Consider the following 18,634-nt stretch of genomic DNA (forward strand, 5'->3'; position numbering starts at 1 on the left):
CACCCATTAGCTCCTGTTATGAGAAGACCACAATGGTTTTATCGTTGTATGTAAATTGTGTTCCCATCTGGTGTAAAATTCTTGGCAAGGATCATTTGAATGTGTGTATATGGGATTATATGTGAGGAAAAGTGGGGTTGGAATGACTACAAAAATAAAGTCAACACAGTGTTTTTACTGTTTTGTTTTGTTTTTTTTTTTTTCAGATATGGAACTCTGGGTTTCCTAACCAAGGCTTCATCTCTCAAATCTCTCTGATCTATATGTGGATTTCTTTCTTTCTTTTCAGACTTGTTAGAACTGGCTAAAACCCTTTCTTCATTAGGGCATTTTGAGAGTTATCTACATTAATTTTCGTACTCTGACACTGGGCCACAGATAGAATAAATATTTTTTTATAGGTGAGTTTACAGAAGTGGCAATCTGGTTAGAAGAGGAAGTCAGAGAACACATTTTAAAACTATTCTGTTCTCAGTTTCCTTAGCTGTAAAATGGGAATAACAATAGAACCTATGCCATAGGAAAAAAAATTAATGCAGGGAAAGCACTAAATACCATTAGTGCTAGACCTCCGTAAATGTTCTCAATACGTTATAGCTATATTTGCATAGCAAACACACTTTTTCCTTGGTTTGTGTGTTGATTTGGGATGATCCTGAGGATAATGGCTAGTGGAAATGGCAGAGAAGTCACTAAAACCCACCAGTCTCTTCTCAATTCAAGTGCCCCCCATGGATCTTGCCGTTGAGTAATTTGTTTTAATGTACTTGCTGGTTGTATTCTGGCAGCTAGTAAGTTCCATCTTCTCTAAGAGGCCTTTCAAAACCTATATTGTTGACACATTGTAAAAGAAGAACAAATTTACTTATTTCATGTATTTTTTATTATTATGTATTATTATATAATTATTCATTAATTCTGCCTGTAATTTCTTCCACAAACATAGTTGACTGTCTGCACAGGTGATCCAGCATGGTCCAATACAGACATGATATTAGTCTGGTGCAGGAGGCAGACATTAAATATTTTTGCAAATAAATACATAGTTACCAATTGTGATAAGTGATAGAAAAAGCATAACATGCTTTGAGATCATATAAAACGCAGGAAGGTGGATCTAATTTAGTTTGGGGGACTAGGGGAGGCTCCTCAGAGGAAGTTTTAAGTTGAGAACTAAAGAATAAGTCAGGCATTAACAAGAGCTAAAGACTGGAGTTAGAAGAGATAATAGGTACCAGGCCCAGAGATATGAAATAGTCTGACGGATTGAAAGACTAGAAGGCTGCCTGTGGCTAGAATATAGGGAACAAGAGGAAGCAGCAATGAAAATGAGACCAAAGCCTGCAGTTTACTTTGAATGCACCAAAACCAGGAAAGATCCATGCTAGGATAGAGGGATGGATGAATGGATAGATATATGATATAGCAAGTATGAAATGTTAATGGTAAAATTGAGGTGGTCTGTCAATGGATAGCCACTGTAAATTTTTTTTCCAAGTTTGATGTCGGTTTGAAAATATTCATAATAAAATGTTACAAAAGAGAGACTGGAGAGGTATTCAGAGACCAGATCACATTGAGCCTTGACCATAAGGAGTTTGGACTTTATCCAAAGATGGATCGAAAGCCATTAAAGGATTTTGATCAAGGGGGAAATATGATCAGGTTTGTTTTTTTTCAAAGCTCCCTCTCGCTGCTATGCAGGGTGGGGTCAGAGGGCTGGGTAGGAAATGAATAGGAGTGAAAGAAATAATTGGGACGCCACAGCTGTACTGTACTCTAGGATAGTGGCAGCAGTAGAGATGGAGAGAATTAGATGACTTTGATACACTGTAGAAGAAGAATGGATAGGACTTACTTGGTGTGATTCGGTGGAGATAGAGAAGTAAATGGGGATGAGTGTCAAGGACAACTTTAGGACTTTGCCATGACAATGGACGCATAATGGGCCTTTTTACTGACACTGGAAAAAAAGACTTTGGTAATTGGTGTGAGACATTTAGCCTCAGAGTGACACTCTCAAGCCATTGGATATCTGGGTCTAAAGCTCAGAAGAAAGATGGGGACGATGTATAATTGGGATGTCTACAGCATATTGAAAGTATTTAAAACCATGTGAATAGATGTGATGCCTATGAGAAGAGCACACCAGGGCAGAATTTGAGCCAACAAGGATGATTATCTTGTCTTGGTATAAATTGTAACAAAAAGGGCCTCACAAGGGAATGCCTTGGTGTAAACACCATTAACCGCACACTGAAATTACTCAAATAACACTCTATGGTCATTTCTCAATGTGGTGGCATGAGAAGAGTCCAGTCTAGGGTGAGTTGAGTTTAGAGGGTCTCCAAACTTGAATGAGATCTGTGTGATCTCTGATACGTCATAGCTTTGGAGGAACCTCAGGCTAAAGGTGAGAAACTAATAGTCCCTGCTTCCTCCACCCCACCGCCATTTCACACATGATCAAGAGGGAAGCAAAGGTGAATACAACGAGGAAGGTACATGAAAATGGCTTTTGATATGAAGGCACTAAAAATTAAAAGGAGGTGGTGTCCCATGATGGAAAGCTGCCTTGTAGTTCCTTAAGTTGCTTTGATATTTGTATGCAAATGCCAGATCAGAACAGTATTTCCAATGCATATGGATGAATGTTTGAGTTCTCTGCCATTCTCGGAAAAATCTGAAATGGAACGTGGAAAGAAGCTGCCTTATACTATTGTAAATGACCTTTCTGGGGATGGGAAATGTTCTGCTACCAAATATAATAACCAGAGTGCATTGAAAATCACTAGCAAGTATTCATTATTAGCATCCAGGTCCCCAGGGGCAATCTCAAGCCCTTTATGAGGGCTGGTCAGAAACATGCCAATGAACCTGGGGTGAATAATATTAGGCTAGTCCTGTCAAAATATTGGTAAGGCTCAATGAAAAGAGCACAGCTGTAGACTGACATTCCTAGACTCTGGCATTTGCATTTACGAAGAAACTAAGAGTCTAATTTCAGCACTTAGCTGAGGGGAGAGAACTGAGGTTTCTCACGTGCTGTCCATTCCAGGCATTTTCCTAGGTGTTTTCTCATGTGTTAACTCATTTAATCTCTTTGAACAGCCATAAGAGAAGGGTCGCATTAGCCTCATTTTTCAGAATAAGGGATTTTGAGCTTTGGAGAACCCCAGAAACTTGTGTAAGGTCACATACTTGTAAGTGGTAGAACCAGATTGGCCGCCATGATTTCCTGGACTTGAGGCATGTACTCTTGGCCCACCCCTGCTGCCTGTGGTCAGGATTTTAGGAAGGGAAATGAAGGTTATACTCTTTGACATATATCCCCATGGTACATGTTCAGTGCCGCTAGATTGACTTGTCTCATCTTTTTCTAGGAGGGCAGTGCACATGTCTGGGTCTTCTCCATTATCCCACAGGGAGGAAGTTGAACTCCTCTACCTTGTGTCAGAGTCCTTAGCCGATCATCTCTTCTAGTTGTATTCTACTCTGTAAGGAAAGAAGGAAAATATTTATGGAATTGCACAAATTGTGAGAATTAGCTGGGTTTTAATACCCTTCTCCATGTCCCCCACCCCTAGTGTAGGATGTTAATAATGCAGTTCCCAGGTTGTGCTGGGATAGCTCCACTGCGCCTTCTGGACACCCATTCTCCAGAACTGGTGGCAATTCCTATAGTTGGCTAAGGCAGCAAAAGGAATGGATAGAGGCAGCTTGTTGATGGCAGTTGTCCTTTGCATATAAACGTGGAGGTGTCTGAGGCCTTGTTTTTGGCCAGACAGGCTCACCTATGCTATTTGCCTCATCCTCCATTAGTCAGATTGCTTTCACCAAACTTGTTATCTTTACCACCAATTTGCCTTCTTTTGCCTTTCCAGTAGAACTCTAGAATTGGGCTGGAAATCAGAACAGACCAGATCTGGAGCGCTTGGATGGCTCAGTTGGTTGAGCATCCTACTCAGCTCAGGTCATGATCTCGTGGTTCATGGGTTCGAGCCCTGCATCAGACTCTGTACTGACAGCTCAGAGCCTGGAGCTTGCTTTGGATTCTATGTCTCCTTCTCCCTCTTGCACTCTGTTTCTCTCTGTCTCTTTCTCTTTCTCTCTCTCAAAGTAAAACTTTCAAAAAATTAAAAAAAAAAAAATAGAAAAGACCAAATCTGACACAACTATTGCATTGGAAGCAAATTGTTTTTACGAGACCTCTAGGAATTTTGTCTGGAATAATCCAGGAGCCCTTGAATTCTTCTGTTGCAAGTTCACTGTGGAAAGAGTGGGGAATGATGATGGTAGGATCTCCATGTGTGAAATCCACAGAAAACTAATCCGTATTCATGTTGGACAAGGGGTCATGGTAACAGAAAGGATAGGTGTGCAGAGGGGGAGTCAGACTCTGAGTTCTTTGCTTCAGAAGAAAGAGACCTGATTGCTTACAGCAAATGTAGAGAAATGAAGGGGCCGCTGTGGGCAAGGGGCAGAGCAATGCATGGTATCTAAGGGTCCGGAGGAACCTCAGAGGGCAGGATTTTAAGCCCAGAAAGGAGAGTCTTCTAGAAGGCACGTGCCAAAGAATACCTTACCTGTGCTAAGCTTGATGCTGGGGGACTGGCAGCCGCCTCCTGCATATGCATTTCTGATTGCACTGCTGTGAATCCATTCAGTAATGGGCCTGAAGTCATCACAGAATGGCAGGCCACCTCCTCCACTTAATGTAGGGGCTCATCTCTGGGACCCTCAGCAGACACATAAAGATGTGGAGGGTGGACAAGCTCTAAACAGTTCTCGTGGAGACTACGTCGGCAAGCAAGATGCTGAGCACTCGTAGGTGGTCTGAAAGACAAAACTTGGATCCTTAAGTACAAAATATTAACAGGAGGTGTTGTGCCGAAGAGGAGAGCTATATAAGAAATTTGAGGAGAGTAACATTGCTCCTTTAAGTTTGCGGAAGTCAAGCTGGGGCCAGAGACACCCACGTTAGGAGGTCGGATGGTTTACAACACTGGTGTTCTTGTCATTGACATTCTCTTCTGTGTCTTTATATTAATCAGGCAGATAATACATACGTGCCTTCTTATTTGAAAGGATTCCAGCATTACAGAAGTAGACAAAGCAGGGGCACCTGGCTGGCTTAGTGAGTAGAACATGTGACTCTTGATCTTGGGGAGCTGTAGGTTTGAGCCCCATGTTGAGTGTAGAGATTACCTAAAAAATTTTTTTTAAATCTTTAGGGGGTGCCGGGGTGTCTCAGTTGGTTAAGTGTCTGACTCTTGGTTTCGGCTCAGGTCACAATCTGGCGGTCTGTGAGTTCAAGCCCAGTGTCAGGCTCTGTGCCGACAGCTCAGAGCCTGGAGCCTGCTTCAGATTCTGTGTCTCCCTCTCTCTCTCCACCCCTCCCCTGCTCATGTGCTCTCTCTCTCTTGCTCTCGCTCTCACTCTCAAAAATAAATAAACATTAAAAAAGTTTAAACTTAAAACAAATATATTTTTTTAAAAAGGCAGTAGACAAAGCACAGCATGAATCACCCTCTATCCCCACACTCATTCCACTTCCCTGCCCAGAGTTAGCACTGTGAATAGTCAAGAATGGCCCCCTTTGTATGTATTTTCATATATTTAAATATACATATGCACATGTACACTGGGAGAGGGGTTGTTTGTTTGCATAACTGAATGCATACTGCTTGTTCTGTTTACACTTTGTTTATTCTCCCACTCAGAGATCTATCTGAAAGATCTTTCCATGTCAGGACAGCTACACTGGCCTTGTTCTTTTTAATGGCTACATAGTGCCCTGTGGTATGACTGTATCATAGTTGATTTAGTAGTTCCCTTGTGGAAGGATGGAAAGTTATTTTTACTCTTTATATTACATACTATGCTGTGGTGACTCTCGATCTGTCTATATACTGTTTGTGTTCAGAGGTTCTCTTTGAATCTTCCTGACTTTACCATCTTTTTTTAAAATTTTATTTTTTTAAATTTACATCCAAATTAGTTAGCATATAATGACTTTACCACCTTGAAAGCCAAAATGTTGGTTCCTATTCCTCAGCAAAGAATAAACAAAGAAGGAATCTCTGGCCCTTCACTTCTTCTCTAGTAAACCTTGGGTAAGCCATGTAACCTTGTGAGCTTGAATTTCCTAATGTAGAAAATGGGAATAGCTGTCCTATCTACTTCCATGTGCACAGCACTGTATATTCTATAACGATTTTGAATTTGAGTGTTAATAAAGAATAAGGTTGATTGGTGGCAGTTGTGGATGGCTTGCTATGTGCCAGGAGCAAACTTGAAGTTTTATAGTATTTTTCTTGTTTAGTACTCAGCAGTCTATAGGTTGGTACTGTCCTTAGACCCCTTTAAGTAAAAAGTTGAAGCAGAATGAGATTATTGCTTGTCCAAGGTCACCCTCTAGTAAGTGGCAGAACAGAAGTCACTTCTGCGTCCGTCATTGTGGTGTATGGATACACCTGTTTATAATTTTTTAATGGTTATTGATTTCTTTTGAGAGAGTGTGAGCCAAGGAGAGAGAGGGAGAGAGAGAATCCCAAGCAGCTCCATGCTCAGTGTGGAGCCCAAGGCAGGGCTTGATATCACGACTACGAGATCTTGACCTGAGCCAAAATCAAGAGTCGGACACTCAACCAATTGAGCCACCCAGGCACCCCTGGACACACCTGTTTAAAACAGAAGTTATGATGTTGACACAGGGAAAAGGTCATTCATTCTTCTAAAGAAATACTATTTTGAATCAGTACCAATACACAGGGTCCAATTATTATCAAGATTTTGAAAATAAACAGAGGGAACATTAGAAGCATCGTATGCAGTGATGTAGAATGCACATCAGAAGACCTGGGTGTTATTCCCAGTCCTGCTGTCATAATTAGTTACTTATACTCTGTGGGCTTCTGTTTCCTAATCTCCTGAAGTGAGGCTGAAAATGGGGGAGGGGTGGCATGCTCCCCATAGATTTTTGTGGCTCTAAGTTTCTGTGATGCACTTTGTATTGACCCACGGTGTCATTTAGATCTCTTGAGTCTGTTGAGACATTGTGCTCAACAGTGTGGGGGACACAGGCTTAGGCTTTAAATGGCCCCGGAACTCCAGGCTTGGCTGTAGGAACTGATGGGTCAGATCATCCTTCTGGCAAGAAGTCTCTGGTGCAGCCAAGAGGTGGAGCCAGAAAGGGAAGCATGTCTTTGCCAAAAGCTGCTGCAGATGGAAGAGCCAGTCTGTCTGGGCAGCCCATGACTTTGAGAGGAGCCATTTGGCAACGTTGTTGGCAGGAGCTGCCTTGCAGCGTGAATGCTGGAGACTGTCCTGGGCTGAAGTGAATCAGGGATGCAGCAAAGGTGGCTGGTGGAACAAATAACCATCTGGTGAGCAGGGCACTGCTCATCTTGCTGCACTGACAGAGAAGAGCGAGTGCCAATTGGTGAGGCTGGGCTCTCGGTGACGTGATCTGACAGGCACAATAAAATGGCTCCCCTGCTGTTGTACACCCCACGGAGGGGGTTAGGAATCCCATGTGAACCTGCTCTTTCAGAAATCAGGAAGGCTCCAATCTCTTTGACTGTCATAGGAAAGGAAAGTCATCATGTCAAACAAAGTTGACTTTCTGTATTTATCACCAGCTGCTATGGCTGGTTGTGCTGGTGAATATGGTGAAATAAAAGTTCTTGTTGTCAAGCTTCGTTCCATCTATTTGGCAGCGGATACCCTGTCCTTCTCAAAGCTTCGGCGTCTGTGCTGCGTTTGCCTCTCAGTTACACCAGGTGGCTGAGGGGGTAGAATCAGACCCCACGTGGCTCTGGAATCACCTCCAGCAGTACTGATTCTGTGGCCTTGGACGGGTCACTCTGTCTCTGATTATTTCTTTTACTTACAAAATATGGCAGTGGTTGAAGCAACATGCCCCTTGCTAGCATGCTATTATTTATATGCGAGAATTAAATACAAAAGAATCCCTCTCTTACTCCATGTACTTGGGACCAATGGTTGATGATCAATTGGAAGAACTAAGGCAGAAAAAAAATTTTTAATGCTATTTTAAACTGCATTGCCTAATTTTGATAAAGAGTCTATTGAAGAATCAAGACTTCATCTTTGAATATGAGTCTGCTGACTGGGGCTTATATTTTTCTTAAACCACACCCAAAATTGCAAAGTCCCTGTCTGAGTTTGGTTTCCTTGAGGCTGAATGACGGTATACACCTGAGAAGCAATCTTAGCACAGATCCTTCTAGATTTTTATGATTGTCCCTCATCTCTTCTCTCTACCATATTTAATTTGACAATTCTGTCACTTTTTGAAAGCATCCGACTTAGTTTTCATACGAAATAATCCTTTTCTTCCTTTCCACACCGTTCCTTCCATCACCTTCCATGATATTTGATTAAATAACAACTGTAACTGACATCAAGAGATATGGGAACAAACAGAACTGACTTGGAGTAAACATGTATCTCAGCCAGAGGAAGCAGGAGTGTGCCTGTGTCCCAGAGATTAGCCTGCTAAGTGAGCTGTGTGTGTAGTGCATGTGAGTATAGAGGCCCGTTTTACAGAGTCAGCTGAAGGTCTTTTTCATCCAGTCTGTTAAAAGGGTCTCTGTTTTAATTATGGTGAGGAGGAAGAGCCACCATGGACTGAGTGCTTCCGGTATACCAAGAATTGAGTTAAGTATGCTATGTATGTTCTACATGATATACTACATATTATGCATGTATGTATATATTGTGCACTATATTGATGTGTATATATATGTATGATACAGATACATGCATATGTGTGTGTGTCTGGATCATTTAATCTTCAGAGAAAACCTCAGAAGTATGTACAATTAAAGCTTAATTGAGTGAGACTTTAGGTCCTTTTCACCATTTCCCAATCCCCATTTCCCAGTGCAGAGCCTGGCAAATATCACTCCTTAGATGATTACTAAGGAAATACAGGGATAGGCTCCTATTCCACTGACAGTGAAACTGGGGCTTAGAATATTTGTGTGATCTCCCCAGGGTCAGTCGGCAAACTCAGGATTTAAAATGATGGTGTGTCTGACACAAAAATGTACGTTCTTAAGAACAAATATAGAGATATTACAATAACCTTTTTTTACAAAACTCTCAGACATATGCTTTAGGTTAGAATAAACATCTAATAGGATAGTAATTTGGTATCATCTCCACTTTGCACAGGTATATAGATATTCTAGAACAGGAGTTGATAAACTTTCCTATAAAGAGCCAGTTAATAAACATTTAGGTTTTGCCAACCATACAGTCTATGTCCCAGCTACTCAGCTCTGCCATTGCTGCTCATGGACATGGCTTTATTGTAGCAAAACTTGATTTACAAATTCAGGTGGTAGCCCATGCCTGGTAGTTTGCTGACCGCCCATTCTAAAGACAAAATTTGGAACCCATGAGAAATTAAAAAAACGTTGGTCTTCCAAGTCATTGGTGGCAGTAAGTGCTAGACAGAAGCTTTCCTGAATGGGAATGGCTTATGGTCAAAGCGGGGACTTGGTGGGATTCTGACAGGTGATGAGGAATGGCAAAGGCTGTCCTCATAGAGAAGGAGGTCTTGCATGACATTAGGCAAAAGTACGTGAGGAAAATGGCATGTTGTTTGAGGACATGAGCTACAGGCTAGACACATAACAGACTGTTTAATAGCCCATTAGGATCCCTGCACATAACCACACCTCTTTTAGTGGTGTCCCACAGAGTTCATGCCGTAGTCATTTAAAAAAAATATTTATTATTGGTGCACCTGGGTGGCTGGTCAGTTAAGCATCTGACTTAAGCTCAGGTCATGACCTCACGGTTCTTGAGTTCAATCCCCGCTTCTGGCTCTGTGCTGACAGCTCAGAGCCTGGAGCCTGCTTCAGATTCTGTGTCTCCCTCTATCTGCCCTTCCCCCACTCATGTTCTGTCCCTCTTTCAAAAATAAATATTAAAAAATAAAAATATTATATACTAGGTACCATGCTAAAAATAGGAAAACAATAAAAAAACAAAGACCCTACCCTCATAGAACTTACATTCTGTTGGGGAGATATCCATGAAATAAACACAAATATAAGAATATGAATATAAATCTGTTAAATACTATGTAGAAAAAGTAAAAAGGCTGTGGGAACAAAATATATGCTCACTGATGAAAACATGAACTATAAAGAAAAGTGTAATAAAGAAAACCGAATTTACCTCTAGCTCCAGACATAATCATTACAAATATTTTCAGTGTATTCTCTTCCAGGCTCTGTGTGTGTGTGTGTGTGTGTGTGTGTGTGTGTGTGTGTGTGTGTCAGAGAAAAGAGAAAGGGATGGATTAATACTGGAATTATATGTAAAATGGTATCCTATCTTTTGTTTTGTTTTGGTTCCAAATAATACTGTGAGCATTCTTCCATAACATCGTATAGTTGAAACAGAATTCTGCCATTCACCTAATACTTGAAGTGTAGATTATTTCCAATATTTTGCTGTAATAATTGTGTGATAAATAATTGCATGAATCGAAATCATCCCTAGTTATTTTCTTAGGACAAGTTTCTAGAGTCCAGATTGCTGGGTTAAATGGTACACATAAATAAGTTTCTTGATAGGAACAATTAGGTTTCTAGATAGTATTAATAAAATGCTTTCTACAAAACTTGACCAAGGAAGACCTTTGCAGTTGCTGTGGCCCCTCGCACCATGTTTTGGTCTATATTTTGCCTCTGCCTCACATTGTCACAGTTTTCCAGAGGGAATTTGTGCAGGTGAAGATTAGAAAAAAATTGATAAAGATAGAACCATTGAACTTTAATTTTCTCCTTTGCCCTTGTCCTTCCCCAAAGCCCAAGTACTTTTACCCATTCTGAGAAGGGAGGCAATCTCAATTCTCAGCCACTGCCATTAAATACATGGGTGAGTAGCTCGTTCCCTGGGATTTAGTTGCCCACCTATATTAACTAAAATGACATTCATGGTTCCAGGGCATCAGTTGTAGATAAGTATATGGAACCTGGTGACCCAGAAATGTTAATTTTCCTCAAACTGATAAGTAGGTGACTTCAAAGAAAGAGTGACCTACTATGACAACTAGCATGGTTGTTTAATGAGCTGGCCTCTCCTGGGGTTCAAATTTGTCATTTCTGAAAGCTGTGCTACCTTTTTTCCCTGTTAACACCGTGCGTGGTTGAGTGCAACTTGAACTCAGATAAATATGAAGAAACTAAACTTTATCATTGGCTTAAGACTTGCAGACATCTCTAGTTTTCCTCCAAAAGTTCGGTGCATGATTTGATGGAATTGAAAAGTATAAATCTTAGAAACTACCAGTGGGATTTGATTTTTAGTGAGTGATTTTAGTCCCTTGTCAAAATATATGGGCTGTCTGCATTTCAGCAGTCACTGGAGATTATAGGTAGGAGTTGATTTGAGGTCTCAATCCATTTTGTTTGGAATTTGGGCATTTTTCTCCCTGTGAAGTACCTTGAGGTAGCGAACTGGAAATATTAAGTTCTTTGGAACGTTTTTTTTTAATTTAAAATTTTTACAAAGTTTAAAGGATATATGGCTGGGTGGGTGGATGGATGGTCAGTTAAATGGATAAAGATTTGTGATAGTCAATAGGGTATCCAGTTGCTTCCTCAGAGGACTAAGTATTCAAGCATCTTCTAGAAACATGAAGTTTCAATAATCATTTGGGATTGTAATATTAAAGTCTACCTCTCCTCTCCTTTCTCTTCTGCCTGGGAAGCTAGGGCAGGTGGGATGGGGTGAGAGAGTGAGTATTGATTAGGGCAACACAGATCCATGTGAGGATGCTTCCAGGAATTCATCACTGGCACTAATTAAAAAAAGAAAAAGAAAAAGAAAAAGAAATAGGACGGGGGTGGGAGGGAAATGGAGAAGAGCTGCCCTGAAACCCTGAGCCAACAGAAAAGACTGGGACAGTTCAGTGCTTCCGGCTGACATCTCTTACAGTGACCAATATCTAATCCCATCCCAGTTCTGTAGGATTAGCTGGATGAAACTATCATACTATGCTTTGAAAATCAGAGCTCTCTGGTCACTTGATAGGATGTAGGGGGAAGATTTTTGGTGCAGTGCCATGTGTGAATGAGGTGTATTTCCCTATAGGTTCTGTGACCCCTTTCAGGGTCAGAGATCAAAGACTTGCTGAGGTCTCCCCAGGACCTAAAGAGCTCTGTGCACTGTGGTGAAAAAAAACCCAAAAGCAGTCTGATTATCATACTGTGCTTCTGCTGCCAACATGCTTACTCAGTCCCTAAGCTTCCTCAGCACAATTTGAGGTGGAAATTTTCTGATCAGAATTTTTCCTATAAGTCTTAGAAACTTGGATTTAAGCCCGTTATGTGGGCTAGGTTTTTTCTTTTTCCAGTTATTTGACAAGCAGGTTGCTTTTGAATCACTCATTTGGATGGCCTTTTTTCTAGACATTGGTACGTGCTGAAAAGGCAAAACACTATTTTCCTACTTGTGCTTGGCCCTTTAAGAAGATTGGGCCATTGACCATTTTCTCCTGTGCTGTAAACCTTACTGTTTCCTGCCTGTCCCCTCATCTCCCAGCTCGCCTCCTAACTGATGTCCAAACCAACCATACGGGCTTATGCTGCATCCTCAGTGCCCCCAGGCCATCCCTGCTCCCTGCTTCTGTATGCACCATTTCCCTTTTACTGGGACCTACATGGCCTGCTTTGAATCTTCATTTTCCCATGAATTTCTTTCTCAATTCCATGAGTTTTTAAATCATGACAACAGTTCTGTGATAGGTAGGTATTACCCCATTTCATGAATGTGGACATCAAAATCCAAGTTCAGGTAGCCCGCCAGAAAGAAGGGGGCCTGCACATTTTCTCTCCAGCTAGAAAGAAACTCCTGGAAGACATTCCTCACACCTTTACTTCCTTAGTTTATTCTATAGGGGACAGTGCAGTGCTTTGCACACAGGCACTTAGTAAGTGGTTTTGAACTTGATTTGAGTAGGAGAATAGATTGGTAATGTCTCTGTAGTTAGGACAGCAGCCAGGTACATATTCTTTACTCAGGAGCTTAAACTTACAGCTCTATCCAGACATGTTCAAACTAGATTCTCCCACCCCCAACTGGAATTTAAAGATGTGCTATATTGCAGCCACTTGGAAATTATACCAGCTAATTAAGAGCATAGCCTATTCTTTCATTCATTTGTTTGTTTATGTGTTTGTTTTTTTATTTTACTCTTTAACCCTTCAGGTATTGATTGAGCAAATGAAACCTCATTCATGCTATCCAAGTTGGTATATGATGATATAACTGTGAAAAAATATATAAAAGTTTATTAACATCGGGTTATAAGGGGAGGAGAGAAAAAATAAATACATAAATACATAAATAGGACTATTACAGAATTGAAGGTAGCCACATCCATGATAAGAGGAGCATGTATAATATGATTCCTTTTCCCTAAACTTCTGTGTGTGTACATAAAGAATTCCACGGAAAGAATGGCTAGTAGATTATTAATAATGGTTATCTCAGGCTGATGAAATCTTAATTCTTAATATTTATATTTTCTAATGTATGACAGTTTCAATATGTATAAGCATTGTTTACACAATAGAAACAATAAAGCTGCCATTATGGTGAAAAACAATTCATAGAGTATCTATTGGATGCAAAGAACAAGACTGTGGGTATCAGTGTAATAAATATCCACCTGAGTTCTTCCTTTTACTTTGAAGTAAAATTAATAATTCTTCAGTTGAAAATCACTGTGAACCCTGGAAGAGTAGTGATAAGTGAAGACTAGTAACAGTCAAATTCTGTAATAAGAATTCCATTCAAGTTCTCTTACCTATAGGTCTGTGTGAAAGACCTTTGGCAATGGAATTGGTCCTTAGGTTCAGAGCCACTGTGGTCTTTTGGTCCTGTGTCTAGGTTGAAATAGTAAAGGTAAGATGATCTCTCTGACCTCAGCCAATCGTTTCATAAGGGGGCTAGGAAAGGCTCTGGATGAGTCCGTGAAAATCTGCTGCAGTTATGGAAAAGCCATCTTAGAAAAAATGTCCTAGAGCCTGCAGGCCAGAGCCAGCCCCTCTGCACATGAAAGATCTTGCAATCTGTGTTTATTGACACAGAAATTGGTTTTAATTATCCTGAAGGAATTCCTGGCATGTTTTTCCAAAGGCAGTCTTTAAATGCTTAATCAGTGGATTTCTGACGACCAGACCCTACTGGAGAGGTCTGCATATGGCGGCAGTTGGTCAAGTGTAGTATATTGCAGTGTGGCTGCTAGTGATGGATTATAGGTATGTTTTGTCAGAGAAATGTAGGCCTGAAAATACCAACATCCACCCATGAAATGATGCTGGCTTTGGAAAGTATGGTATGTTTTATGTCTGAGAAGCCTCAGTTTCCTTCCCAGCCATTGATATGGTCTAAGCAACCTCCATAACCTCTGTTTTTGGTGTCCTGAAAGTAAATTGCTCTAGAGCCGGAGTTTAGGCAATCAATCAGCCAGCTTCACAGCCCCACAACTAGTGACTTGAAAGGAGGAACATGCCTTCCCAAGTATGGATCCAAGGAAAATATACATTCCTAATCTTTGCTTTGGCTTTACCCATTTGTGTTGACCTACAAAATATTTTAAGAAAAGAACTGTAAAAGGAAACGGAGCATGATGGTGTCACATCACAAAGCCATTTTAATCTTTCTGATACCTTGAGGGGAAACCAGGGTCCAAGATAAACATAAAAGCACCAAAGGAATTGTTTCTTTTTCACCTCTTTGCTTTTGCATCTCTAGGTTGAATCCTCCCACTAAGAGTATAAAAATAGTCAATAGTGTTGCATACTATCTTTGATTCATGTCTCCACGTGTAACTCCAGATGGAATCTCCTTTTTTTCTCCTTGCTTAAAAATGTCCTTCACACTATCCCCTTTCACTGCTGTTTCAACTAATATACATAGAGGCCAAATTCTACTCTCTCATGTAGACATGCAAAAGAGTCAGCACCTTGAAATTGGAATAGGAACTCAAAGGCATCTTTGGCAAGATACATTGAGCCACCCTTTGAGCTGCTGAGAGTGTCTCTGTCCTGTGTGTAGTGACATAATGGTTTGGTGGTGATCCTTTTTGCTTGCACGGGAAGGTTTCTCAGGCTATTTCATGCTGACCTTCACTGATCTGGAGATTTGCCAAGCTTATAGGGAAGTAAGGCCAATGGAAACGAATCCCTCTTAACCATCACAACAACTGAGCAAACAGTTCCACAGATGTCCTTGGTACAGCTGATGACTATCATGTTTAAATAGTCCCTCTTCCTCTTGTCTTTTAATTTAGTCTGTAAGCTAACTTGGGTTAGCCAGGTTGATAGGTTAGTGGCCAAATTTTAGTCAAGGAAAGAGTTGCATAAAATAGTAATGCCATCTTACACCTGTGAAGGGGCTTTGTATTTCTACAAAAGGACTTTCACAGCTCTTGTTCACTCTGCACAGAAAAATTGGAGAATGAGTTTATTTCTCATTTCCTCAGTACAAAAACTGAAATTTAGTGGAATTAACTTGCCCATGATCACATACCTGGTGTGTGGTGGAGACAAAATGGAAGTGCAGAGATTCTGATCCCTGAAACAGAGCTTTTCCCATGATGTTACAACACTAAATCAACTTCCACTGAACTCCCAACTGGGTGAAATTTTGCATTCTTGGGAAAAAGTGTTCATTGTTGCTGATTCTCTCTTCAAGATGTTGGCCACCTACATCCTTAGCACAAGGTTCTTTGGGGGAGCAACTTGGTATGTCATTGGGTGTGGGGTTTGTCTCATTTCCTTTTTTTAAAAAGTTTTTTTTTTTATTTTGAGAGAATGAGTGGGGGAAAGGCAGAAAGAGAAGGAGACAGAAAATCCCATGCAGGCTCCACACTATCAGTGCAGAGCCCAATGTGGGGGGAGAACCCATGAACTGTGAGATCATGATCTGAGCTGAAATCAAGAGTTGGACCCTTAATAAACTGAGCCGCTCAGGCACCCTGGGTATGTCTCATTTCTAAGGTCATTCATTGTTACTATTCCAAATGGAAGGGTGTTGAGGCCACTCTCTTCCTTGGAAGCCCCAGAGAGCTGGAGTTTGTGTGTCTAAAGATGTGGAGAAGGCAGTAGACTTAATTTTGTTTCAATACTGCATACTACACCCAAATATATAACTCTTGAATATCTGCCATTTAGAGCAAGTGAGAAAATAGATAAGAAAGAATGGATGAATTATCACTAACACCATTCTTATCCCTGGAAACATAAGGGTAGCGAAGCTCCATTTACAGAGTGAGCTTTTACATGCTTATGTGTACTTCTTTTGCTTCATTTCCATTTAAATATGTGAACAATGAATTCTTTATTAAGATGGGCTTATTACTTAAGTCCTTGAACCATAATTGCCCATATGGAAAATTGGGATAGTACTAGTAACTACCTTCTATGGTTGTTATAAGGATTAGTGAAATGGTACAGTGGTTAGTTCAGTACCTGGCATAGATTAAACATTGAGTAAGTGGTTGTTTGGCTCTCTTGAGTATTTCTAGAAGCCCTAACTGGTCATAAGTATTATTTGCATTGTACCATACATTCTTTCTCTTTCCAAATCCCTAGAGTTTAGGCTTATACTAAAAATTATACTTAACCAGTGGAGAACACTGACTCTGGAAACCACTAGGTTTGTATTCTGGCTCCATCACTTGTCAGCTCTGTGACCTTGGGCACGTGGTTTATCCTTCCTAAGCACAGTTGCCTCCTCTATAAAATACAGATAACAATGCTTAATTTCCCAAGGTTGGTGTGAGTATTAAATATGACAGTGTATGTTATGTACTCAGGATAATTCCAGGTGCATAGTGTGCAGTAACTGCTAAATAATGTTAGGTTGTATTTACATTAATATTAGTTCATTCATCTATATCCTAAAACAGAATCATTACTGTCACAAGGTGGTTGTTTTCATTACAAAACAGTGGAGGAAATAACACTCTAACCTTAATCTTTGATCCAGTACCAGATCTGGATGGTGGTGATTTATCTCTTTTAAATAATAAATATAATCTCATATAATAATATATGGAACCCTGTGAGAGTCTAAGCCAAACTGCTGCTCTTTTCTGAACATGAAATAAAACACTGGGAAATGAAAACCCATTATCTACTCTATGTACCATCAATAGGATGGTTTTTAAAGGTAATAGCATTGAGATATTTAAAAAGTAATGATAATAAGTTAATTATAAATTTTTCTTTCTATATTAGTGGTATTCTGAAGCTTCTTTTTAAGGCTTAATTTTGTTGTTTTTTTTTTTTTAAATCTTGTAGCTTTATTTTAGAACTTCTTCTTGTATTGTCTTATTCATAGATTCTCTTGGAGAGAAGGGAGGCTCTTCTAACCAGTGACACCAACCTGTTCCTGTTGGTGAATACGTCCAGTTGCTTAAAAGTTATGTGTACCAGAGCAGTCTTTTTGTTTTTTTAACCCATTGATTTTAGCCCTACACTGTGAAGCTTTGTATCCTAGTGTACATGATCCCTCTTGAAGTACATGAAGGCTACTCCCCTAACACCGCCCCAGTCTCCTCAAAACTCCTTATATGCCTTCTGCCTTCTGTTTTCAACTTGAATGTTTATTAGAATCACCTGAAGTGTCTGTTAATTGCATATTGCTAGGCTCCTCCCAGAGTTTCTAAATAAATAATACTGGGAAAGAGCCAAAAAATTTGCTTTCTAGTGGTGGCCCAGCTAGAGCCACTGCTGCTGGTTGAAAGAAAGCAACTCTTTGAGAACCCCGGGTCTGCAAAACCCAAAGACAGCCCACTTCCAGGTGAGAAGGCTGAAGCATAGAGAGTTTTTATAGTGTGGCTATGTTACCATATTAGCCTTGATTTTGACATATGAGGAGTAACCTCAAAGAGGCTATAGTGGGGGCTTGGGGAGTGTGTAATGCACCTGTATATAACCAAAAATTGAAGCATCACTACCTCCTGGAGTCTGGATCTGAACCCCCTGTTTGTCACAGGAGCCAAGGGAGAACCCAAGACAGAGAATAGTGGCACAATAATGAAGCATGAACTATCCAGATGAAAGCACCTATGGAAATAAAGGTATTAGTATTACTATTTATACCTACTGTTCTTAATAAAATAGCAACATGGAAGTGTTGAACAGTTCCATTTGCTTAAAAGTGGTTCTGGGGGCTCAAATCAGTTCCTTCACATATTAAAAAGAAAGTATAGATAGTAAGCCCTGTTGGACTTACTGTTTTAAGAACTAAGAACATGTTTTGATGAAATGTGTTGTTCGTACACAGCAATAACAAGTAATGACTGGTTATAAAATTACCAGGAAAGAGGTGTGGCTCTGTATGAATGGACGCTGCTGTATAAGATGCTAATAGTGTATGTAGAGCAAGCTAGAGAACCAGACAGATACATTAACTGCTCTAACAGAGAAAAATGGTTGGGTCAGTAGGTGAAGAAAGAGACAAGAGCTTCTTAGTTTGTGTATAATGAAGAATGAATGGCCTTACTAAATGATCATTTAAAAAAAAAATTTATTGTTTATTTATTTTTGGGAGAGAGGCAGAGAATTAGCAG

At 40.3% G+C, this 18,634-nt stretch overlaps 1 protein-coding gene across 10 annotated transcripts in view; it reads left to right on the forward strand.

Moving 5' to 3' along the window:
* The window catches only part of PPP2R2B (protein phosphatase 2 regulatory subunit Bbeta), a 515,907-nt gene that overhangs the window by 243,971 nt on the left and 253,302 nt on the right, over positions 1-18,634 (forward strand). For 2 of the 10 annotated variants that reach the window (XM_040453572.1, XM_040453574.1), the window contains one exon: positions 18,058-18,142. The exons of 7 other annotated variants lie outside the window; for them this stretch is intronic. In XM_040453572.1, the coding sequence (XP_040309506.1) occupies positions 18,106-18,142 (37 nt within the window). In that variant the 5' untranslated portion in view covers positions 18,058-18,105. Of the gene's footprint in view, positions 1-18,057; positions 18,143-18,634 lie in introns of those variants that run through there. One more of the 10 variants, XM_040453575.1, reaches the window with a different exon arrangement.

This window comes from Herpailurus yagouaroundi, unplaced genomic scaffold, assembly GCF_014898765.1.
Source record: "Herpailurus yagouaroundi ecotype Mexico unplaced genomic scaffold, PumYag 29, whole genome shotgun sequence".
Lineage (NCBI taxonomy): Eukaryota > Metazoa > Chordata > Mammalia > Carnivora > Felidae > Herpailurus > Herpailurus yagouaroundi.